This window comes from Oncorhynchus clarkii, chromosome 1 (assembly GCF_045791955.1).
Source record: "Oncorhynchus clarkii lewisi isolate Uvic-CL-2024 chromosome 1, UVic_Ocla_1.0, whole genome shotgun sequence".
Classification (NCBI taxonomy): Eukaryota; Metazoa; Chordata; class Actinopteri; order Salmoniformes; family Salmonidae; genus Oncorhynchus; species Oncorhynchus clarkii.
In genome coordinates, this window is record NC_092147.1 from 68,155,316 (window position 1) to 68,180,052 (window position 24,737).

Genomic DNA, 24,737 nt, shown 5'->3' on the forward strand with positions numbered 1-24,737 from the left:
GTGGCAGGCTCAGCACATTGTTAGTTTATACCGTGGATCAAGGGGGTGAGTTAGCACTGAGATAATATAGAATTCTCACCATGAATAGATAAGACTATAAATGATATTCCACTCAACATTTCACAGTTTAGTATTCCTGAACTCACTGCTCATGTTTGTCTTGTTTCTTCAGCTTGGGGTGTGGTTCTCCCTGGGCTGTGCCTACTTTGCCCTGGAGGGCTATGAGGGTGCTGCCAAGGCCTTCCAGAGGTGTGTGGGACTGGAGCCAGATGTAAGTGCATTACTACACCACCTTACAGTGTCGGGCATCATCGCATAGGAGGGCAGAGTCAATCACATGAATGCACAGTGGGACCATCACAATATCATTCATCTCTCGTTTTGTCACTCCCTCTACCCGCCCTTCTCTTTTTCCATTACTCTCACAAATACACACATTCCCAAACAAACACACACCCACCCACACACACAAACACACTTTGACAAACGGAAAACACTCCCTTCCCATAACCCGAGCTATAACGCTCTTGTCCTCCAGCAGTCTTTCCAATTCAACTTAATGACCCATACGGCACCCGTGTGCCCACTGCATTGAGCGGGTATGTGCTCATGTAGCACTCACCAGAACATATTTAGGCTCGGGGGGAGTCAGTTTTCTGCCACAGCTTCTTAACAACCCTGTGCTTACTTGTGTGTGAGCTGTACATCTTCATTTTTCCTCCTTCAGAACGCAGAGGCGTGGAACAACCTCTCCACGGCCTACATCCGCCTGAGACAGAAGTGAGTACTGTATATTCCCTCCATCTGGACCATTAACCTGTCAATGATTGAACAGAGTTAGGACTCTGAAAGATGTACAGTTCAGTCATAAGTATTTCAGTTGACAGGCTCAATGTTTGAATGTCTCCTTGTTTTGAATTTAGGGTCCCTCAGTCGAGAGCCTTCTATCCACAGCTCACACACAATTGACTGGACTGAGATTAGCTTTAGGGTTAGGCATTATTTTATTGAACCAATTGGTTTTGGAGGCTCAGCGGGGCCTTGAAGACCCGTGTTTCTCACTCACCCGCCCATCCATCCACCCACCACCCTTGTGCCGGCTGACACATAGAGTAGGACCACAACAAAGAGAGAGGAATCAGACCTTAATGTTCTCTCTCAGCCCTGATATCCCTGAGGTTCTCCAGCCCTGATATCCCTGAGGTTCTCCAGCCCTGATATCCCTGAGGTTCTCCAGCCCTGATATCCCTGAGGTTCTCCAGCCACTTCCCCTACCGATCCAGGACCTGTCACTCTCACCGAGAGAGGGACTCGCACTGCCAGCCAGGAGGCATCCATTCAGCCTGACAGTATTGATTTTTGGCTGGAGAGAGGTATCAAAGAGTAGCACTGATTTACACGCCAATGAAACAGATTGATGTTACAATGCTTTTTTTTCACCCCACTCCAACTCCTCTAGTCATTGGTTTGGTCACGTAACGGACCTCGATGCTTTTCAATTACTTTAAAAACTCACTAGGCAGTCGTGATGGGAAAGATAACATCTCAGCACCCTCCTGATTTTACCACAGGACCTAGGTGAACCCCAGCTGACCACGAGGCTGGCATCAGACAGATTTGTTAGGCTCAACTCAATTAGGACATTCCCACCACTGCAAGATGGGCAGGTTCTCTTATTTCCCCTGAAAACCACAATCTCTTCCTGGCAGAACTCTGTCTGGGAACTAGGAAGCTCCACGGTTTCTTTATGGGGAAACCTTCCCCCTCAGCCCCTGATCAAATCAGCCCTGTGCTTTCAGGCCTGAAATTAAAAAGCGGGGAGACTTCTACCTGGTTAGCGCCGCTGCTAAATCAGCTGAAGTGGCTCTGTTAAAGAGCCTGTAGCCTGTGGTGTGTGTGTGTGTGAGTGCCGGTGGATCAGAGAGAGAGTATCAGGGCGGTTGTCACGGTGAACTGCTAACTTATGTAGCCTGCGTCTCACTGAGATGTCAGACACAGGGGGCAGGCAGCCATGTCAGTCAGGCTTGGCTATGGTCCACCTCTGGACAGCTGCTGAGTTACAGAGATACCGGCACCTCACCTGAAATAGTGACTCATTACTGAACTGTAGAAATGACTGGTAGGACCAAATCCTGACTTATGTAACTCAGACATGCATGTCTGTGTGCATCTCAATTTAGAAATTCATCCCGTAAAACTTTGTAAGCTGCCCCTGAGGAAATGGTGAGCACCAGCCATGTAAAAGTACTTTCCATGGCACCACTAATTCCAGCGCTTGTCTGTCCCACTGTCTGTCAGGACGAAGGCTTTCCGCACCCTGCAGGAGGCTCTGAAGTGTAACTACGAACACTGGCAGATCTGGGAGAACTTCATTGCCGTTTGCACCGATGTGGGAGAGTTCGCAGAGGCCATCAAGGCCTACCATCGCCTTATGGACCTGAGGGACAAATTCAAGGATGTGCAGGTAAAGATAGTGCCCACAGGCACTGATCTAGGATCAATTTACCATATCCTAAAATCAGAACCGTAGCCATTTAGGGGAAATGCTAAACTGACCTTAGGTTAGTGTCAATGGGCAACTTCATCCTACTTGGTTTAGAAAAGAACAGTTTTTCCCTTGTTTACAGGATTATTTCTAAAATGGAAACATGCTGTGCTACAGTAACCCAGCTACCTTTCCACCCACACTGGTTCCTGTCACAGATAAGTCCCATGTCATAGCTTGTTCACATCTAGGAGCAGTACGTGTCAAGCACCCAAGGATTTGAATACGCCCGGCTCCATATGGCACCAGGAGCGTGCCTTTAATGGCACCATACGCCTCTCATCTGCTCGTTCCACGGCGCTGCCCCACTAACAACCAGTCGTTAACAGCACCCACGTCTCCCGTAAGGAGAGGAGCCTGGGTAGGCTTTCTCAGCCGTGTGAGATTCAGGCTCCACATGTTCCAGGGCACAGAAGGGTCCACTCCACCCTCGCCCTCTCTTAGCTCCATCACAGAGCCCAGGGCCTTCCAGAGGGTGACCCCCTTGGGAATTAAGAATTATATACAAGAGGTTGCAGTCTGTTTGAGCAGAGCCCTCTGCCATCGCCACCTGATACCACCTCTTTAATACTGAAACCACTTGGGTCAGAGAGCTCGCCTAAAGGAGACCTGAACATTCTGGACCTCTATGAGAACACACCCCCAGTCTATCATTTTGCTGCGGCTCTTATCACGATTTCTAATGGAATGTCAGGTGTCGATATTGCAGTGGGATCCACAGACCTTTGAGGACCCTACTGACATTCTCTGAAGATGTCCCTGCAATATATCCACGGCAATAGTTATACACTGCCTGCTAGGCTTATCAAGCACTTTCATTTGGTTTCATTAGAAAAAATCGACATGAAAAATCTGTGAATCATCGCTGGCTAATTGGAAACCCACCAACGCCTACTAAATAGAAAATTAACTGTCGACTTTGAATAAACGAGTCCAAACACAGCTACTGAGCAAAACGGCAATATACTGTATAAGTCCTGAGCCCCGGAATACATACAGAGCAATTAACTTTAAAGAAGATGTTCCAGCACGGGTGTAAAAGCTCTATATAACAGAGCTTTAGGTGTCTGGAGGTGGGGTGCTCCTGGGGGTCCGTCCGGTCATAATCCCCAGCCATCGCCTCGTCCCGCGCCACCACTGTGGCGCCACTTAACATGCACAGCCCTGGTTGGATATGTTTCATTGCCTTTTCTAATTAGCTTGGCAAAGTCAGTGGGGGTTTGATCAGAATGTGTTTTCCTTTCCTTCCCTCCCGGTCTTTTTTGCTCTTCTCTCTCTCTCAATGGATTCATTTTTAGCTTGGCAAGATGCTAGCGCCTCGTCAATTAGGATTGGAGATGTAAACGCACAAGTTGAAAAGGTCGCAACCAGCCACCCGCTGCTGTAAAATATATGTCCCCGTAATTGGGATGTGGATTCACATTCTTTAACTCTGTTCCCCAACAGTCTTCTCTCTTTTTCTCCTTCTGCACTTTACTCTGTGTTGTGTGGGAAGGATTGGTCCGTTCCTCAGGCTCCATCTTATTTGGCCTTTGAGCATCAAATTAAAAGATGTTCCCATCGGGTTTATGAGTCCTTAATGTGGTCGTCTGATATAACAGCCTGTCCCCACTCACACAATGTGCGTAGTTTGGTGGCACTATTTTAGTTGCTGACATTGAAGTCCCCATCCGTTTCTTCTACCTGCCCCCTCCCCATCCCTCCTCCACCAAATGTATCCTTGATGTAGCACTGTTTCACTTAAAAGCGCTTGTATTTGAAGAGAGTATTTGCAATTATTTGGCATGCCTGACTCGCGTCTTTGAATTGTATTTTGAATTGTGTGACAAGGCGACAGTTAACATCATACTTACTTCATCAAGTCTATTCCTGTAAGTGCTTGTTTTGTCATCAACTTACCTTCCTTTCCTCTCCCTCTCTTTAATTCCATATTGTTTGTTTTCTGAGACTGTTTTTAGTTTATACAGTACTGCATGGCTGAGGGGGAGAGTACTTTACAACTGTACTCCTTATGGGCCAGGATGCATTCCTCTTCTATGGAATGTTGAGAAGCAACTAGAGTGGAATTATCGACTTATGAGGACCTCTGTCACATGCCCCTCCATATTCTCCGTGTCCAGTGGATCCTAGTGATGAATTGTGGGTTATGATGGACACACACACTCACACATTCCTTTGAGACAGAAAATAATTATTTCCCCCGTAAAAAAAAGAGGAGAAAATGGATGAAATCTCTCGTTACTCGGCTTACATGAAACCTTTACTCCGTTTTCCATCCTGCTCTCTCTCCGTGGGACGATATTACTTTTCCTCTTCCTTTCACACTATGACCGGATACAGCAGTGATCTGTTCAATTTCCCCTCTAACTTGAATCAAAAAGTCCCATTTAGGGATTTCATTTGATACACATTTTCATCGTCGACAGTCCGATCTGATGAATCTTGTCTGAGACCTTCTAGGCTGAAATTACCTTCAGACGTTGAGGTGCCCCAGTGGCAGAAGAGAGCTATCAATCAACATTAACACTCATTTACCCGGCACCTCCCCTCCCCTGATTTCCCACAGACTTCCTCCAGCTACTGTACCAGTAGAACAGATAACTGATAGGTCAGACCAACCCCTTCTCAGAGCCAGTAGGCAGAGGGCCTCTGCTAGTACCCACACAACCCCCATCTCACATACACACAACCCCCATCTCACATACACACAACCCGCATCTCACATACACACAACCCGCATCTCACATACACACAACCCCCATCTCACATACACACAACCCCCATCTCACATACACACAACCCCCATCTCGCATAGACACAGATTATTATTATTATTATTATTATTATGAAATGTTTTATCCGGTATGAAGACAGAGTATCTTTCTTTGGACCACACACATACACCGACCGGCATCTTATCTGAGGGTCCGTGGAGGAGTGTGTGTGTAGCAAGATACTTGCTGCACCGGTATGGTATTCAGAAGGACATTTGTTCCAGCACCTGAGAACGTTGAGTGGTACACTTAAACTGTGAAAACCAGGGGCACACTAAAGAGCATCTATAGACAAGTAGTTTGGTGAGAAGGGAAACTAATTTAAATCAGAACTCCCATGGAACTGCACTTGGGGGACTGTAAAAAAGGGTGAGGTAGAAAGAGCGATATAGTGAAAGAAGAAGGGAGAGACACTCCCGGATTCCCTAGAGAATGTTGTTTTAAGGGCTGAGACGACCGCCAGTTGGGAGGATTCATCCTCGCCTTACCTACTGTCCTACAGTAGTAGACCACACACATTCTGGAACAGCCCTTATAGAAGTGCTCTCGTTTCAACAGATCTCATTTATGATCCTCTGTTACACAGAGTGCTACACAGATAACATTCTTCAAATGAATTATCAAACCATTTTACTGGATTGTACTTTTAATGGCCTTTAGTCGTTCAAGAACATTACATGATTGCTAGGAGCTTGGCTATGCCATTATTCAGTTGGAAAGCCATCTGGAAGGTTTAGCCCCAGGTATAGATACAGAACAGTTGTCTGTGAAGCCTGGTTATAAGGTGTTTGATTGTCTGGTTTGGACCAGATTTATTGTAAAGGGGGCCTTTCCTCTCCCTCGTGCCTGTTGAAGTTCACACCACTTACAGCTTTCAGATCTGCTTCCTCACAGATTCTCTTCCTCCTCCACCAGCGGGGCACGCCACAGTCAACTGGAGACTAAACAATAATCTAGTCGAGCAGAGGCAGTGTGCCAGCCCGCCTGCAGCTGAACTTACTAAGAGCTGGGTCATTTGGTAACTCGGTGTCAAGACTCTGGGATGGAGTCTTTAAACAGCCTCTTTAGACATGCAATTTGGAAGTGATTTTCAAACACACAATCATCCTTCAAGAAATGCATGGGTTCTTCTGGTGATTCAGTCACTGTGAATGTGAAATCCCTCCCTGTAAGTGGTTGTATGGATATGTGCAGTAGGCTAGAGGTCTCATTCACCTTTGGCTACATTTTTATTTTTACTGTGAACAATCAAAAGTGGGATAAAGTAAAAAAGCTTGGCTCAGCAAACACCTGGGTTTCAAGCTGTTCACTAACAGGCTTTCTGCTAGTGCCACGACTTCAAAGGGAGCTGGCTTAGCTAACTTCTGGGAAACCAGGCCCCCCACCCTGGCACGCGCATGGTAGACATACACACCAACTCAAAGACTAGCATGGGGAGACTCACACTTGCACACAGACGCGTGAGGAGATGCACAGATCTGGCAGTTTACCCTCTCCGACTACCCACACACACACCCCTCCAATCGAGACCACACATACCCGCACGCACACACTGCCATGGGGAGATACACTCACACACACTCCCCACAGACTACACAAACCCAGGGGAGACATCTCCAACCCTTAGCTCACACCTTTCACCATTCATCTGTCTCCTTTCCCCTGCCTTTACTCAGCTTGCTCAGTGTTGGTATTCGGAGCGGTGCATGAGGGCTTCACAAATAACATTCCCCTGGACAGACGGGATAAGGCCCGTGAACGCTGCTGCACTTCCTGGCTTTTAGTGGAGCACATGGACATACCTTTTGAGATTTTTCTCATTGATATCATCCTCTGTCTCTCCCGCTTGTTGCTTCTGGAACATGTTAGTATATATAGCTATGACTATGACATGCCTGTGTGTGAGTGAGTGGTGTGTATTGCGTTGTAACTTGATTATTTGTTTTCAGCGTGCTGATGATACCGTTTTATTATTCATATGGGAAAGCATTTAATTAATGTGAACAAAGAGGGTGAGGTCATGTTTTGAAATCCAGCGTTGCTCTGCCCTCTCGGCTATTTATTGAAGCGCTTTTAATTGTACTGCGTGATGATCGTGACTGTGCATACATTTCCATTTTTTGTTACAATAGAAAACAAGTCCCATGAATTCTTGGCAGTTTTATTCCACTCTATATTCCACTCTCAATGCCAAGCATATTGAATTTGAGCGGGGGGGCAAATGCCACACATTCAGTTGGGTGCGAGGTGAAATTGAAACCAAGTGCGAAAAGCGTCGGTGTGAAATAGCCTCCTGCTCAGACGGCAATCACCAAACTAGAAACGGAGGATGACACAACCACGCAACATTGAGGCAACCCAAATGGTTTATGTTGAGAGAGGACATATGTAATTTAAGCCAGTGTGGTCAGGTTCACACACCAAACCACAACCACCCGCTTTAAACAAGCAGTCGCTCCACTCTTTCCGACTCCTCCCACTTCAAACCAGAGGAGCGGTCCGTTCACATTGTCACTCTCCTGTGTTCCAGATTCTAGAGATCCTGGTGCGAGCGGTGGTGGAGGATATGACAGATAACCATGGCGACCAGGCGTCGTCTCTGCGGGCCAAGGTCCAGGAGCTCCTGGGGCGCGTCACGTCCCGCCACAGCACTGACGCTGAGATCTGGCGTCACTACGCCCTGCTCTACGGAGACGGCCACAGCACCAGGCCTGAGGACAACGAGAAAGTAAGGCCCTCTAACATTCCTCTAACGTCCCCGTGACATTTGACTGTGCAGACGCCACACATGACATATACTTTGTGAGCTCGGAGGGGAGGTGAAAAAGTCATCATTGTAATGGACTTGGAGCCTGTTAAAATCTATTTATAGGCTCATTGATAACTGATAGGCGATGGTAACTAATGGTGAGCAAATTGCACGTGGCCACACAGTGATAGATGGCTCTGTGTATTCTTGTCATACGCAGTGGGCTGTTGATAAAACTGTTCCTTAATCATGTCCTAAGCGTGACTTGTGAGGACAGTCCTGTTATGTAATTTGTCTTTCCACTGCCTCTCATAGGCCAGTCACGCCACAGCGATGATTTCTGTTAATTTTCTATTAATTCAATGTGTTTACTTAGTGTGTTCATTACAACTCAAATGGATTGGTGTGGCCAACAGATTGGTAAGGTTTTATGGGTTCATGGGAAGTTAATATTTAATTAAAAATGGTAGCCCACAACATTCTGTGTGTTGGGGGGATAATTGTTTTTCATGGATTTTCTTGTGTGTGCGTATTTGTGTGTGTCAGGCTTTGCAGTTCCTGTCCAAGGCCCATCGCTGTGAGGTGCAGGTCAGCGGCTGGGAGAAAGACACTGGGACCTTCAAGGAGGTGATAAGGAGAGCCATAGATCTTGCCAACGGTGAGTGACGCACTCCCTGCCCCTACACGCATAGACCTTATCCCACATACTGTGGCAGGTACAGCACCAGTCAAAAGTTTGGACACACCTACTCATTCAAGGGTTTTTATTTTTATTCTTTCTGACATTGTAGAATAATAGTGAAGACATCACAACTATGAAATAACACATATCAAATCATGTAGTTACCAAAACAAATGTTTTAAATAGACTTTAGAGTAAATTCGACCAATGCCTGAGCGCATTGCTTTTAAAAACAAATCTTTCAGCCCATTACTCAGTGCTCACAGCCCCCTAGACAGGCAGTGTTGTTGCGCGAGGTGGGATAGCTCTGGCATTAGGATTTGCTTTGAGCATGACCAGATATGAAACAAAACGGCAGAGATACTTTGAAAACAGCTACTGCAGCATTTATTTCTGCTGTAACATCACAACTAGCACTTCTGCCAGACTTGACTTGACTGTTTTTATGAAATGCTCGCACTGTTGAGCCTTGAGTGAACCACCTGCAACGTGGCTGGTGAATTAGACATTCTTAACCCGACAATACCAAAATCGAACCACATTTGGCGGGTGTTAATTTTAGGCCCTGTCACACACACACACACGTTTCTTCGACACACCTGAGCCACACGTGAGCCGCCGCTTATTGGCAGAGACTTTCGAACACTCCATCACGCTTAATGTCACGTCTCCTACAGGCCTTTGCGTCAGGCCGCGTAGGGAGGAGACCTGATGGATTGCAGACGAGAAGAGTAAAAAAGACAAACAAGCCGCTTACCCCACTGCCCTCTGCGAGACACAATCCCGATCCAAACAATTGCTTTGCGTGTTAGTGTGGAGGGGGTTGGGGGGTGGAGTGGAGATGGAGACAGCAGGCAAAGGAAGGAGAGTGTCCTACAGGAGAACTCCATTAAAGTTGTTAATCTCGAGAATCCCCAGGTTTTTCATTACAGCTGGATGCTGTGTTGAATTAAACATAAGAGGGAGTCAGGATAACACGGTAGGAATAGCAATGTGGAAGGACTCAGCCCAACCTTCCCCCAACACATCTCTGGGGTTGATGTTGTCGCTAGGGCTCATCTTCACTCAGGTCACACACCTTTTTTCTCGCACGTGCGCACGCGCACACACACACACCGTACACGCCTTACATACACTTAATTCCTCACACACACAGGCTGTGGTAGGTATCCCAAAACACTCCCACATGCTGCCCCTTTCCTTCAGCCTGTCAGAAAAGACCCAGAGAGCTGTTGATCTTAATCATTTCACATTGGTTACACCAGCCATTAGGCTGATAGGCTTGAAGTCATAAACAGCGCTGTGCTTGCAAAGAGCTGCTGGCAAAACGCACGAACGTGCTTTTTGAATGAATGATTACGGGCCTGCTGCTGCTCAGTCAGACTGCTCTATCAAATCAGACTTAATTATAACATTATAACACACAGAAATACGAGCCTTTGGTCTTTAATATGGTCGAATCTGGAAACTATCATTTCGAAAACAAAACGTTTATTTTTTCTGTGAAATACGGAACCGTTCGGTATTTTATCTAACGGGTGGCATCCCTAAGTCTAAATATTCCTGTTACATTGTACAACCTTCAATGTTATGTCATAATTATGTAAAATCCTGGCAAATTAGTTCGCAATGAGCCAGGCAGCCCAAACTGTTGCATATACCCTGACTCTGCTTGCAATGAACACAAGAGAAACGACACAATTTAATCTGGTTAATATTGCCTGCTAAACTGGATTAGTAGTTATAACTAGTGATTATGATTGACTGTTTTTTTTTTCTAAGATAAGCTTAATGCTAGCTAGCAATTTACCTTGGCTTCTACTGCATTCGCGTGACAGGCAGGCTCCTCGTGGAGTGCAATGCTTAGAGCGTTGGACTCGTTAACTCTACGGTTGCAAGATTGGATCCCCTGAGCTGACAAGGTGAAAATCTGTCGTTCTGCCCCTGAACAAGGCAGTTAACCCACCGTTCCTAGGCCGTCATTGAAAATAAGAATGTGTTCTTAACTGACTTGCCTAGTTAAATAAAGGTAAAATAAAATAAAACATCGGAAATGGGCGTCCAAAAATACCGATTTCCAATTGTTATGAAAACTTGAAATCGGCCCTAATTAATCGGCCATTCCGATTAATTGGTCGACCTCTAATCAGAACCCACCAAGCCCTTCTACTACAGCCTCACTCGCTCAACTCAACTTTGTAACCTCTATGATGTGCCTGGACACTGCATCCACAGAGCTCGGAAGAGAGGGATGAGAAAAAGTAGAGTGATGAGAACGAGGAGGGTAGAGCAGAAGAGGTCTTCATCCATAAATCACGCCGTTTTGACCTTTCGTGCTGTCGCGGCTGAAGGGGACCATACAGGGAAAAGGTGTAGCACAGATAGAGAGGAGAAGAGACTGCCGCTTGTTTTCCTTTCCTCGTGCGAGATAAAAGGTGTCGTGTAAACACCAAGACAAAAGACTGCGATGCAGGGGAAATAGCCCATCAATATCATCACTGGTCTCAGGAACGTAGCTTTGTTTAGGTATGTTTCTCAAAGCAGCACAGGATGACACCGGTTCTTCTGAGCTTTAGTCATCACTTTGTGGGGGTCATGAATGGTGTTTGTGTGTTTCATCCTGTTGAATGCAGATTCACTGTGAAGCGTTCCAGAGGACATTTTGATTATCTTATCTCGGACAGTAATCACAGGAGTGATTAAACAGGCATTGGGGAAAAAGGTCTCGTCTTATTATTAATTTGCGAGCTGCCGGGCCACTCACGGCGGGTTTGAGCGGGGAAGTGTCTTCAGCGTAATGAGATGAGGCCCACTGAAGTGTCACTGACTGCAGAAATCTCCCTGAGGGAGGTGGAGCGCACATTAAACAGTCCCAGGAGAAATGACTCACACGTGCAGTATAACCCACAGTCATGTGTATGATACCTATATGAGACCTGTTAGTCATGCATAGGTCCATGGTGCCACAGTGTCTCACCAGGGCAGGTAGGTCCATGGACGCCGACCCAGAAACCCTTCATCTCTTCTGGCCCTTCCATGATGGGTGGTTGTCTCCTTCCAGCAGTCACTCATTTTAATAGACATAAATAAGGGTCTCTGTCTTTTAATCACAAATATTTATGTGCTAATAGGTATTTTCTGTCTCTATTTCTCACATTTCTGGGTTCACAGTGACCCTCAGCTGTAGTAAAAAGAAGAGTAACCCCCAGGAGGCATTGCCGATGTTGTCCTCCACTCGTCTCAGCCTGAGAAGCCTGGCCACCAAAGCCAAGGTAGAGTACAGTACACTTGGTCTTGATGCCAGCACCCCACCACATCATACAGATGTATCGGACTGCTCACATCAAGTCAATCCTGAACTACTTCACCAACTTCAGGTTTTTTGCGATAACGTTTAACCAAATGTAGTAGTTTAATTTCTTTACACTGATTTTCCTCAGCAACTGCACACAGATGTTGCTTCTGGGGAGATCCATGGCGACCTGATTGATGAAGTCAAAGAGCTGGAACAGCTTATCACAGAGCTGCAGGACCAGAGTGGCCAGCTGCGCAGCGAATCAGCATGAATGCCTCACTATAGACACACCTCTAAGGACCTCCTACAGTAAACTTATCCCAGAGCAGACATGGCTACTAGGGACACTGTGAGGAGACCAGCACCCCTCACCCTGGTCCTTACCAAGAGTACTTTACGTGCTTTTACAGGAAAGAAGAGATGCAACTAACTGTAAAGGACTGTGATACACTCGTATGTACTAAGTGTAATTTTGTATGCTGTTTGTGGTATAAATCATAGTTAAGGAATGCTAGCTCAACCCCGCAGGTCATCAAAAAGACACCTTCTCTGCGGAAACTATAGAAATCAGGAAGTGTATGCATCCATAAATTGTACAAAGATGAAGCCTTATGATCATATAACCATGCTTGCCTTGTTAGAATGTATTGGTCATAAACCCCCCCACCCCCTCAAAGCTGGAATCCCGCAAGCGCAGTGAGAGCTCTGCAGATGAGAAATGTACGAATGTGAAGCAGGACAGGAAAGTGTGGACGTTCATCACCAGGGAAGCACTCGGCCATGAAAGTATCGCCTCACTCACACAGGACAGACACCATGGAGGCAGCCCCCGCACAGTACAGCTATCTCATCATCATCATGCCTCGGGCCCCGGGGCTACAGACAGATCCTACCATCTTCTCCTCATGGATTTTCTTTCCCAAATAAAAATGACCTTGACATTGCCTTTGTTTTATCATACTTGTTGTTTTATTTCTATCGTAGAAATGTTTTTCTTTGCCTGTGCCTCTTTGTCATGGACTGTGTCCCTGCCTTGCATTGGAGGAAAGGCCTACAGTGTAGGTGACTTAGGGAGAAAATTACTTTTATATGAGTAGATATGGACATGTGTTATCGACTGAGTATACCAAATATGAAGAACACCTTCCTAATATTGAGTTGTACTTCCACCTTTTGCCCTTAGAACAGCCTCAATTCGTCAGGGCATGGACTCTACAAGGTGTTGAAAGCATTCCACATGGATGCTGGCCCATGTTTACTCCAATGCTTCCCACAGATGTCCTTTAGGTGGTGGCCCATTCTTGATACACACAGGACATTTTTTAACGCGAAAAACCTAGCAGCGTTACAATTCTTGATTACAAACCAGTGCGCCTGGCACCTACTACCATACAGCGTTCCAATGCACTTACATGTCTTACCCATTTACCTTCTAAATGGCACAAATACACAATCCATGTCTCAATTGTTTCAAGGCTTAAAATTCCTTCTTTAACCTGTATCCTCCCCTTCATCTACACTGATTTTGAAATGGATTTATCAAGTGACATCAATAAGGGATCATAGCTTTCGCCTGGTCAGGCTATGTCATGGGAAGAGCAGATGTACTTAATGTTTTGTATACTCTGTGTATGTCATAGCTGTAGTTCTCTTTCATGAAATTTGATTTGACGTTATCGACTCCGTCAAAATAAAGGTCATATGTTATAGAAATGGCACATTTTTTCAATCTGGTGACAATTTATGAATTGGGAAGGAAGTGTGTATCACCCATAAGAATAATGTATCAATACATTCCATATATTCAACAGGTCTTGACTACACTTTGTTTGCATTCCAAACCACTCGATCATAACCAGTTTTCTCTCCCAAAATGTCAGTCATTTAATACAAATGTGAAATAATGGTTATTACAAGAGTTGTCCTTATTTACTATCATATATCCAGCAGACACAGGGAGAATATAGTTATATCTGCCTGCTAGTTGTTATATAACTCTTCCAAATTGTCAAACATAACACTGATTTTCTGCCATGACGTCATACATTTGGAGAGGCCTCCCTTTGAAGCAGGGAAACAGGATGCTTGTTCAACCTCCTGTTTCTACTCAACATTCTTGGTGTTTCTCAGTGACAACTTGACAACATCCTCATAAAGTACCAACTGCAGCTGAAATACAATGGTAAGGTCATTGCCTACGAGCAACACCAAAATGGCATCACGTTTCATGATATTCATTGTGGTATGAATGAATAAGGAATCAATCATCAGGATGGGTAGTTTTTGATCAGGACGTCCATGAGCAAGGACTCTATTACAAAATAAGATTCATCAGAACCTTGATCAGAAGAGTAACATTCTGTATAGAAACATTGTGACCTGAAAGCTCACTGACAAAGATTTTACATACAGCTTGTGTATGTCTATGTTGATGCCTTCCCACAGACTTGCTATGACTTAAATGTTTTCCAGAACATCTTGAGACTTCATTTCAGACTCTGGCTGTGTTTGCTGGGCACATGTACAGTTATGGCACATGAGACTTACCCAGATTGAATCAGTGACTGGAGGATTGCATTTCTGCCCAGCTACACTACACGACCAAAAGTATGTGGACACCTGCTCGTCGAACATCTCATTCCAAAGTCATGGGCATTAATATGGAGTTGGTCCTCCTGCTGCTATAACAGCCTCAACTCTTCTGGGTAGGCTTTCCACTAGATGTTGGAACATTGCTGCAGGAGATTGCTTCCGTTCAGCCACGAGAATTAGTGAGGTTGAGCGCTGATTTTGGGCGATTAGACCTGGCTCACAGTCGGCGTTCCAATCATCCTAAAGGTGTTCGATGGGATTGAGGTCAGGACTCAAGTTCTAAACCGATCTCGACAAACGATTTCTGTTTGGACCTCGCTTTGTGCACGGGGGCATTGTCATACTGAAACAAGAAACGGCCTTCTCCAAACTTTTGCCACAAAGTTGGAAGCACAGAATTGTCTAGAATGTCATTGTTTGCTGTAGCATTATTTCATTTCACTGGAGCTAAGGGGCCCGAACCATGAAAAACAGCCCCAGACCATTATTCCTCCTCCACCAAGCATTAAAGTTGGCACTATGCAATTGGGTAGGTAGCGTTCTCGTGGTATTCGCCAAACCCAGATTAGTCCGTCAGACCTCCAGATGGTGAAGAGTGATTCAGCACTGCAGAGAACGAGTTTCCACTGCTCAAGAGTCCAATGGCGCCAAGCTTTACACCACTCCAGCCAAAGCTTGGCATTGCACATGGTGATTTTAGGCTTGTGTGCGGCTGCTCGGCCATGGAAACCCAAAACGGAGTTTGTATGGCTGGTTGCTCAATGTTATGCACCTGTCAGCAACGGGTGTGGCTGAAAATAGCCGAATCCACTCATTTGAAAGGGGTGTCAACTTACTGTTGTGTATGTGTAGTGTATTTCATGTTGCATCATTGGTGATGACATGTGCTTCACCCTGTCTTTCTCCACAGATCTGTCCCCTTCTCCGAGGATGCTGCTCCACAGACACTGGGTTCTGGTTACCATTACCTCGTGTGTCAAATTCAGAGCAACATTTCCCAAACCCCTCCTTTCCGCTTCCTCATTCTGGAGGGCTTTCTTTTTTTCATCTATGTATGACACCACTGTATCCAGTATCCCCCCAGAAGAGGTTGGTAGCACCTTAATGGAGGAGGACATGCTTGTGGTAATGGCTGGAGCGGAATAAGTTGAATGGCATTTGATGTTTGATGCCATTCCATTTGCTCAATTACGGCCATTATTATGAGCCGTCCTCCCCACAGCAGCCTCCTGTGGTGTCCACCCACTTCAAACCTCAATAGGGGACAGAGGTTTTTAGACAATTAGATATCCCTCACTCAAGAGAACCAACGTCATAAGACTTCACAGTACTATGCATGTTTTCCAAAGCGCACACAATGACTCAATGGGGCTCATTTTGTCATCTGGGTGTAGGGCCCTTAAAACCACTGTGTCTGCTCCATAGTGCATGTCTTCAATGAATTCACTCCAGTACTGGAATATCCCCTGCAATCCTCAATGAAAGAAATGTTGAAGAATTTACACAGGGTTTGCTGGTAACCCTGCTGTGTAAGAGGACAGCGACTAGGGATAAGCGTGGGAGAATAGAAGCCACCAGGAATGGCCCCAGCACAACTGTTGACAAGTAAACTGTTGACAAGAGGGTTGTTGGATGAATAACGGTGCACACATGGCTTTATAAATATTTGGTAGTTTATAGTTTATGAGCATGGTAGTTCCTTCATGATTTATGCAGGACTTTATGGGGCAGAAGTACAATAAAATGGAGGACTATAACAGCATATCGCCTACATACATATGTATGTTATTTATAAATATGAATTATGAACTGTTACATGAAGTAGTTGTACACATTACATTTGGCTTATTGGGTGTTATTTTATAAATGGTCATTATTGTAAGCATGTTGCTATACTCTTATCACTCATTAACTTGCTGTACAACCTGGGTTATGCCTGCTGTCACTTTGGGGAGCGCGCGCTCTTGCCGACAGCAAGTAGAAAGTACATGCGTCTTGAGGAATGGATTTCCTTTAGATCTTTGGGGACTAGGAATCTTTTACAGTCTATGCTAGGAGCCCTACGCACTCCAAACGTCTTCTTTTTTTTTTTAGGGTTCAGCCCCACAAGTGTGTTCCAATAAGCGTCCCACTCCTGACGTCATGTCTGCTGGAGATTGGCTGTTCAGTTCTGACACTAACTCCTTTACACAGTGAAACTTTTTAAAGAGTTTTCAATCTCATCTGCAGGGTAAAATATTGCACAGACATAGCCATAGCAGCCGTAACATCTGCTGTCCAGCTCCCCCCTACCCTGAACAGGGATAAAGTAGTGTTATATTCTGTTTTTAGATCCATGATCACGTTTTTACATTTATTATTTACTATTTTATTTTTCACTTTTTAAAGTTTAAAGATAACTAACTACGTTTTTAGTTCTCGTTTTTAAATTCGGGCTGCAAGGCGAAGTATAGACGAATATGTTCAGGGATATAGAACTGTTTTACTTGCGTTAAAGTCAGGAGTTTTTATTTTCCAGATTCAGACTGCGCAGAAGAAACATCCGACCATCAAGGAATTTGTGATAAAGTTTTCAGAAAGTCTTCTGTCTTTACGCGTTTACTGACTGGATATGGCTTGGATCAGATGGGACCTCTTGTTTTCTATAGGTTTATTCATGTCCCCAGCATTTGTGTCCACGGATCAGAGTGGCTTTAGGAGATACTACGTGTTGCAGCCAGGTCCGAGCGGGACGGACAGGGTACATGTGAGTTCAATTTCTTCGCGCTCCAGTGCCACAGGACAGCCCCATGCCTACAATGTGGAGCTCACGGCCAGTTACGGTAACCAGGTCCGAACCCGTAGGATGGGCAACCAAGCGAACCCGATCCCGCTTCGCCAGGATACACAGTTTACTCAGCACCAGCAAGTCATTCGGCAGACCAGCCACAACGTTCACCAAAGTCACCAAATGAAAATTTCAGGGTAAGTTAACCAGTGGGTGTCTGAAAATAGTTCCTGTTACAGAAGAGTTAATCTGTCTGTCTATAGGCTACTTATCCTCTTGGATATCAAGGTGGTCTGGTATACAAATGTATTGCCTATGTTGGGTCAACGTACTGTACTGTAGTCATGCACCTGGTAAAGGAACTCGCTTTTAGTCTGGCCAAAGTATTCACTATAATAATTAACATGAACATACAGTATGATGGTTGTTAAATAAATAGTCTGCAAGACCATCTTAAATGATACAGTGCATTTGTTTCTGGTAGCCTTTTGATATTTCTGACATATCAAAACACGTGCAATACTGTAGGCTACTTGTTTGAGACATTTAAACTAATTAATTTCAAGTTAAATTTATCACTTCTGAACTTTTTTATTTTTTTACCACTTTCAAGTTGATACGAAATAAGGAAATGTATTAACATCCACTCAAAAGAGAGAAAGAAAAACCGCTAATTTAAAGCACTGTTCTAAAATAAAGTATGCTCAAAGGAAACTAAGTAGTCAAGTGAAATGGCACAGATCCTGTTGTATTCAGGAGCAAGACCAGAATTTGCAGGGCCCCAAGTCGCAGCACTCTCAGATGTATGATTAGTGGGAAATTCCCACAGTCTCAGCACCAGGCTAGGGACTCCCAGCTTCACCTCCAATAAAAGGAAACCCCAACAAAAACAGATCTGGCCCAGTTTTACTGGTTCATCACAGGCTGGGTGGCACAGGTGGGTCACTAGGCCCACCAGCAAGTGAGTTTTAGGCAAAATGAGTTTGTCTTGTGTGTGTGACAATGCTCGATCTCTGTCTCTGGGTGTTATTGCAGGGTGAATGTCTGTGGAGGGCAGTGCTGTCACGGATGGAGTAAGGCCTCTGGATCGCAGCGGTGCACCAAGCGTGAGTATCCACTACCACAGCCGAGCCGCTGCCGCAGGCGGGCCAAAAAGGTGCAGAGGTTCAAAATGTTCTTCCAAATTCTTGATGACAGTCTTGGATTCACTATATATTGTACATGGCACCTCATAACTTATTCCTTTGGAAAATGTACACAATCGTCTTTACTCCCGTTGTTCAGCAGGCAGATCTGTGCCAGAATACCAGCATCATGCTGAATATATATATATATATAATCCATCCAGTATACCTACGTCACCTACTCTACTTGGAAACTCACCCAAGCATGCATACATACATACATACATACACGCACGCACGCACGCACACACGCTCGCTCGCACGCACGTACACACACACACACATACACACACACACACGCACACACATACATACATACATACATACATGTATGTTTTGAAGGTGCCTTTAGATGATTAGCAGTGACAGATTGGAGAACAGCACCTTTCTATGCTACTCTCTATAAATAACTGGCATTGCTGACAGTGACGCTGCCCACCTGGGAACAATGACAGGACTGTCAGTGTGTTAGGGCCCGTGTTGCAGAGTCATGAGAACACTGTTATTGCATAGGAGTAGGCGCACAGGGTCGGCCCGAAAGAGAAACAGGTTTGGAGTGTTTTATACTTCTTGGCTCGGCCCCATCATCTGGATCTCTTTCCTATTCCACCGTGAGGCTTTGCCAGCTGGTTATATAAGAGACAGACGGTCTCTCCGCGCCGAGTCTGGTGGACCTCCTGGGGAAACCAGGGCTTACGTTTTAGTCTAGGACCCCTGATTCATATGTTTTATAGGCCCAGCGTGCCTGCACTACTCTGGTCTGCTCCCACTTAAGACTGCGCTCCACTTAGTAGACTGGCATGGTCTCCTTGGCATGGTCTGAGGCAGCAGAGGTTGGGTGGGGGAGTGGGTGCAGGCATGCAATCCACCGTGGGGGAATGCTACTGTTTACATGGGAACGGGAAACGCTGTGCATGGTCTCTGGAAGAGAACCAATAGTGGACATTCCTACAGTACCCAGGGCTTTAATTGGTCCTTTTGATGTCAGGATCAGAGTCCAGTATGCCCTACTGTAGCTAGATGCTGGAATCTGGGGGGACAGGATGGAGTAAGATGAAATGCTACAGGGAGTTTCAACGACTGCTTTTTTTTTACAAATCTACGAAGATCTTTGTGCCACTAGATTTATTTTACTGTACAGTTGCTCTTTCTGGGAAAATGGCTTTATGTTCTTATTTTCTCAGCTTATCCCCAGGTCATCTGGTGTTCACCGCTCAGTTCATGATTTTTCACTGGCCGTGATATTAATATTTACAGTAGTATAGCACCAGGGAAGCACTGTGAGGAGAAGTTCCATTCATCTATAGCAATGAATTGCTTTAGACAACCCTAATAAATATGATGAATAATTCAACTATGATTGATGAATTAGTGTAACCGACCAATGCATACGCTTGGCTTTTCTTCCTTATTTTCATTGTGCTTGTTTTTTCCTACATGGAAAGATATTATAATAACTCACTCCTGGGCTATAGTCAGTCATATCTTTTATGGATCGCTCTCTATAGCTTTTGCTCAATTAGTTTTTCAGGATCAGCTCTTTTCTTTTCTCTACCTACCTTGTCACTGAAGGTAGACTAGGTTGTAAATCCACCCCCTAAATGTTTCATGGGGTTTGATTTCCAGGACACCCCAGCCCCCACTAACCCTCATCGAAAATGCAAACAAAAGGGTTCCTTAATAGATATTCATTTTGTTTGTTCTGGCAACGCCTTAAACGTGGCCTGCTGGCATGCTGCATAAAGTGCTCTTTCAGGTTGTCAGTCACGCCAGCAACCTCCCACCAAGGCAAGCCCAGCTTTTCATTTTGCGGGTTGCTAGTAGAAGCTGTGAAAATCTTACCATACATTACCGCTAGGCTATTAATCCATTATATTTTTCATGCCAAGCCACCCACAATACATACTCAAGAATGTATGTGCATTTAAGAGTGAGTGTAGCTCATTTTAAAACGTTCCTTAAACAGTGACACAGAGAGCTGAAAACCTGGCCTATTTAATACACAGCAAATGGACCAAGCATGTTTAATCAGGAAGCTGTTATTGCCATTCTTTATGACATGACATCATGCTGTAACCATGACACTAATGTTGATAATATGTTATACATGTTTTGCACCTTAGATTAGATTGTTTGTTTATTTATTTGTTTGTCTTAATGGCATCCAGACAGTTTTAACCATGTGATGCAGATGTTACAAACACCTCTCTGTCCTCTTAATGGACTGTAATCTAATAGAGATGATGAGCAGACATCCCAAGGATTTACTCAGTCTATTCCTGACGCAAAGAAGGTAGTCTAACGACATGTGATTATTGAATTGCAGAGCGGAATAGCACTCTGTTTTTTTCTGCTAGATTCAAGACTATCCGCAACAGAAAATAGCTTGTAGTATTAATAGATATAATGACAAATGCCACTTAACATTCACTTTTATACAAAGTGGCTGACGGTACAGTGAGTGCATTCATATGTGATCCCCGTGGGTATTCAATACACTTGGCTTGGCGTTGCCAGCTCTTACCAACTCTGAGCTGTGTATTAACACCCGGGAGCAGTCATTTCCTGTACCTATTCTACCTACACTATGCAGTGTTCCTCTTTAATATTACAGCTGTCCATAACCATATTGCCGCAAGTTCAATTCAAGGGAATAAAAAGACAGGAGTAGAAATGAAAGATAATGATTGTTAGACTTTTTTTTGTCTGAGAGAGACCCGCGTTAGATGGTCTTCCAGATCCCTTTGAGGTTCAGGCAGCAGCATCTCCATCAGGCTCAATCCCTCCGCTTCCACTGGGGTCTGGCGGGGCTATGTACAATGTGTAGCCGCATGGTAATCAAACGCTTTTTAAAGCTGCCCAATCCATTTCTCCCTTAACTGAGTGCAACCCAAAAGTAAGCAGACCGGGCCAGACAAAACAGAACATGAAAATATTTCACTTCTGCGTAGCTGCACGGCACAGCTGAGGAGCAGTCTTCATTTTTCACAAAGGATCGCTCAAGAAGAGGCTACTTGAAACTCACCCAAAGTTAAGAGAATGTGACAGGTTCAACCATTTTATATTTTTAAATGCCCAATGCAGCCGTTTTTATATAAATTGAGTACCTTACTAACAGATTTCCATAAAAATGGGCAAAAGTAGCTTTTTAGCAACATGCTTTTTTCCTCAAGCAATAATTTTGCTAGGACGGTCTGGGAGTGGTCTGAGTGGGGAGGGGGAAACTGAAAACTAACTGTTATTGGCAGAGAGGTTTGGAACACTTTTTGTTATTGGTCTATTAACCAATTTACTGCATGGTGATGTCACCATCTAAATCCAAAACTCCCGCCCATGCAACCTGTTGATTAGAAGTTCCTGTGCAGATTGTATTTTCAACCATTAACTCTCAGGAAATAAAACGTAAAAATTCACACTTTTACCGTGTTAATTTAATCCGCTGTTGTACAATATGATGTAAAAAATAAAAAATCAACATTTTTACTGCACGGGGACTTTAAGTTCTCTCGTGCTTTGCCTTGCGTGTCCCTAAAAGACAGCGCAGGATGTTGAAAGCAAATGATGCAGCCAGATACTGTAGTGATGTGGATGGGATGGACTAACAAAGGTGTTTTTGTGCTCTTGCTCCTCATCCTTAGTTGAGGGTCATTTAAAGATGCTGTAGCGCTCACAGGGCTAGTACAATCTATATGAGAAATAAAACTATAGCCAGTTGGAAGAGGCAGAGAAACTCTTTTGAAAATGAACAAGGAAAAGCTAAAGACTTTACTGTCAAATGAATATTTAAAACGCTCCTGTAATCCAGGTAATCCCACCATTATATCTGATATTTAATGTTCTCAGAACAACTTGATGGAATATACTCTCCATCTGAATACTGCTACTTTGTGTCTTGGTCTCTGTTGCGTTACCAGGACTGCCCTTTGCAGACCTCATAGCCAGGCTTTATTTTCCTGATTACTTGACGTTTCCTTTGTGGATTTCTTTGGTTACTCAGGGCCGTCAGGTATGTGTTTAGTCTCTGGGTCTCCTCTCTACGCATACATACCATGCATTTCTCTGCGATCGCAGCCGCCTGCCAGCACCAGGCGAGCACGACTCGGACGTTTCTTTTGCCAAGCCAGAGAGCTAAAGGGAGGGAATGAAAAAGAGGGGGAAGGGGGAAGAAGAGCATAATAAATCAGGGAAATCAGTCCATTCTTAGACAATGGAAATGTGTGACGAGAGAGATGGAGGAAATAGAGCGGTGTTCATCTCAACCCAGCACCTGGTGATTTATGATTAGTCTGCTGATTGAGGGGAACGTCTGTGGCTGCTGTCATTGTACAGTGCCTATCCAGACGCCCTGGATCTGGAGCAGCAGTTAAGTGGGGTGAGGACCAAGTATGGGCACAGTACCATGGCAACAGGAATGTCTTAATCGACTTGGCTCTTCAATGTCTGACACTTGGCTGGAAGTTTACAATGCTGCTGCTTATTCAATGGACAGCAACATAATTAAATGTGGTCTTGTGTTAACTCCAGCGATAAACACAATGATTAGCTCTAATTGATAGAAATGGCCATTGAGGCCCAGACTGCTTGAGTCAGCAATGTAGGGGCTCTGTCTCTGTCCTACATATTGTACAGGAGGTGGGCAGACAGACACAGTTTATATTGAGTAGAAGCATGAGTGAGAAAAAAGACATCAGGCAAAAAGTAACATTATCTTTCTTGTCAAACACAGTATTCACACAACTGCAACACTATTTCAGACCCAATTTAACTGTGTGTGTGAGGTAGAATCAGGTAATAAAAACCTTGGGTCGTCCGCTGCCTTGGGAATCAGTGAGGCTTTTGGGATTGGTGTGGACAGGCTGTAGGATGGCTGGTTATTCAACTAAGTCTCTTAGTCTCTGGGTCTCCTCTCTACGCATACATACCATGCATTTCTCTGCGATCGCAGCCGCCTGCCAGCACCAGGCGAGCACGACTCGGACGTTTCTTTTGCCAAGCCAGAGAGCTAAAGGGAGGGAATGAAAAAGAGGGGGAAGGGGGAAGAAGAGCATAATAAATCAGGGAAATCAGTCCATTCTTAGACAATGGAAATGTGTGACGAGAGAGATGGAGGAAATAGAGCGGTGTTCATCTCAACCCAGCACCTGGTGATTTATGATTAGTCTGCTGATTGAGGGGAACGTCTGTGGCTGCTGTCATTGTACAGTGCCTATCCAGACACCCTGGATCTGGAGCAGCAGTTAAGTGGGGTGAGGACCAAGTATGGGCACAGTACCATGGCAACAGGAATGTCTTAATCGACTTGGCTCTTCAATGTCTGACACTTGGCTGGAAGTTTACAATGCTGCTGCTTATTCAATGGACAGCAACATAATTAAATGTGGTCTTGTGTTAACTCCAGCGATAAACACAATGATTAGCTCTAATTGATAGAAATGGCCATTGAGGCCCAGACTGCTTGAGTCAGCAATGTAGGGGCTCTGTCTCTGTCCTACATATTGTACAGGAGGTGGGCAGACAGACACAGTTTATATTGAGTAGAAGCATGAGTGAGAAAAAAGACATCAGGCAAAAAGTAACATTATCTTTCTTGTCAAACACAGTATTCACACAACTGCAACACTATTTCAGACCCAATTTAACTGTGTGTGTGAGGTAGAATCAGGTAATAAAAACCTTGGGTCGTCCGCTGCCTTGGGAATCAGTGAGGCTTTTGGGATTGGTGTGGACAGGCTGTAGGATGGCTGGTTATTCAACTAATGGTACATCCCCTAACACCTGCACTAGAACATTATTTTCTGAGAGAGGGAGTATCCCCCCCCCCCCCCCCCCCCGCCCCCGCCCCCCCAAACACATACATTTTTGTATTCCGTGACAGACCTTTGCAGACTCCAGCAACGCTCCCTATGAGTTAGCCGAGTTGTAGTTTCATCAAAGTGTAATGTCAGTTTGAATTATTTATTTTCCCTCCCCAGCTAACACTTAAATCGGCATCACTTATACCGTGCCCTTGTCACAGAACAGCATTCTGTGTAGCCCTACCTCTGCCTGAGAGGAACTATTCACAAACAGATGGCAGCCTTACTCAGGTCCGTCCTTACTCAGGTCCGGCCTTACTCAGGTCCGGCCTTACTCAGGTCCGGCCTTACTCA

At 44.9% G+C, this 24,737-nt stretch overlaps 2 protein-coding genes across 2 annotated transcripts in view; both read left to right on the forward strand.

Annotated features, from left to right (window-relative positions):
* Positions 1-12,989, forward strand: part of LOC139411241 (tetratricopeptide repeat domain 27) — a 116,877-nt gene extending 103,888 nt beyond the window's left edge. Inside the window, exons 14-20 of the mRNA XM_071157277.1 lie at positions 173-271; positions 728-780; positions 2,299-2,464; positions 7,850-8,047; positions 8,615-8,726; positions 11,922-12,022; positions 12,191-12,989. Coding sequence (XP_071013378.1) covers positions 173-271; positions 728-780; positions 2,299-2,464; positions 7,850-8,047; positions 8,615-8,726; positions 11,922-12,022; positions 12,191-12,316 — 855 coding nt within the window. The 3' untranslated portion in view covers positions 12,317-12,989. The remainder of the gene's footprint in view (positions 1-172; positions 272-727; positions 781-2,298; positions 2,465-7,849; positions 8,048-8,614; positions 8,727-11,921; positions 12,023-12,190) is intronic.
* A 4,054-nt stretch (positions 12,990-17,043) lies between these two features.
* LOC139411247 (latent-transforming growth factor beta-binding protein 1-like) overlaps positions 17,044-24,737 on the forward strand; it is a 137,652-nt gene continuing 129,958 nt past the window's right edge. Inside the window, 2 exon segments of the mRNA XM_071157290.1 lie at positions 17,044-17,601; positions 18,440-18,510. Of these exon segments, the coding sequence (XP_071013391.1) occupies positions 17,249-17,601; positions 18,440-18,510 (424 nt within the window). The 5' untranslated portion in view covers positions 17,044-17,248.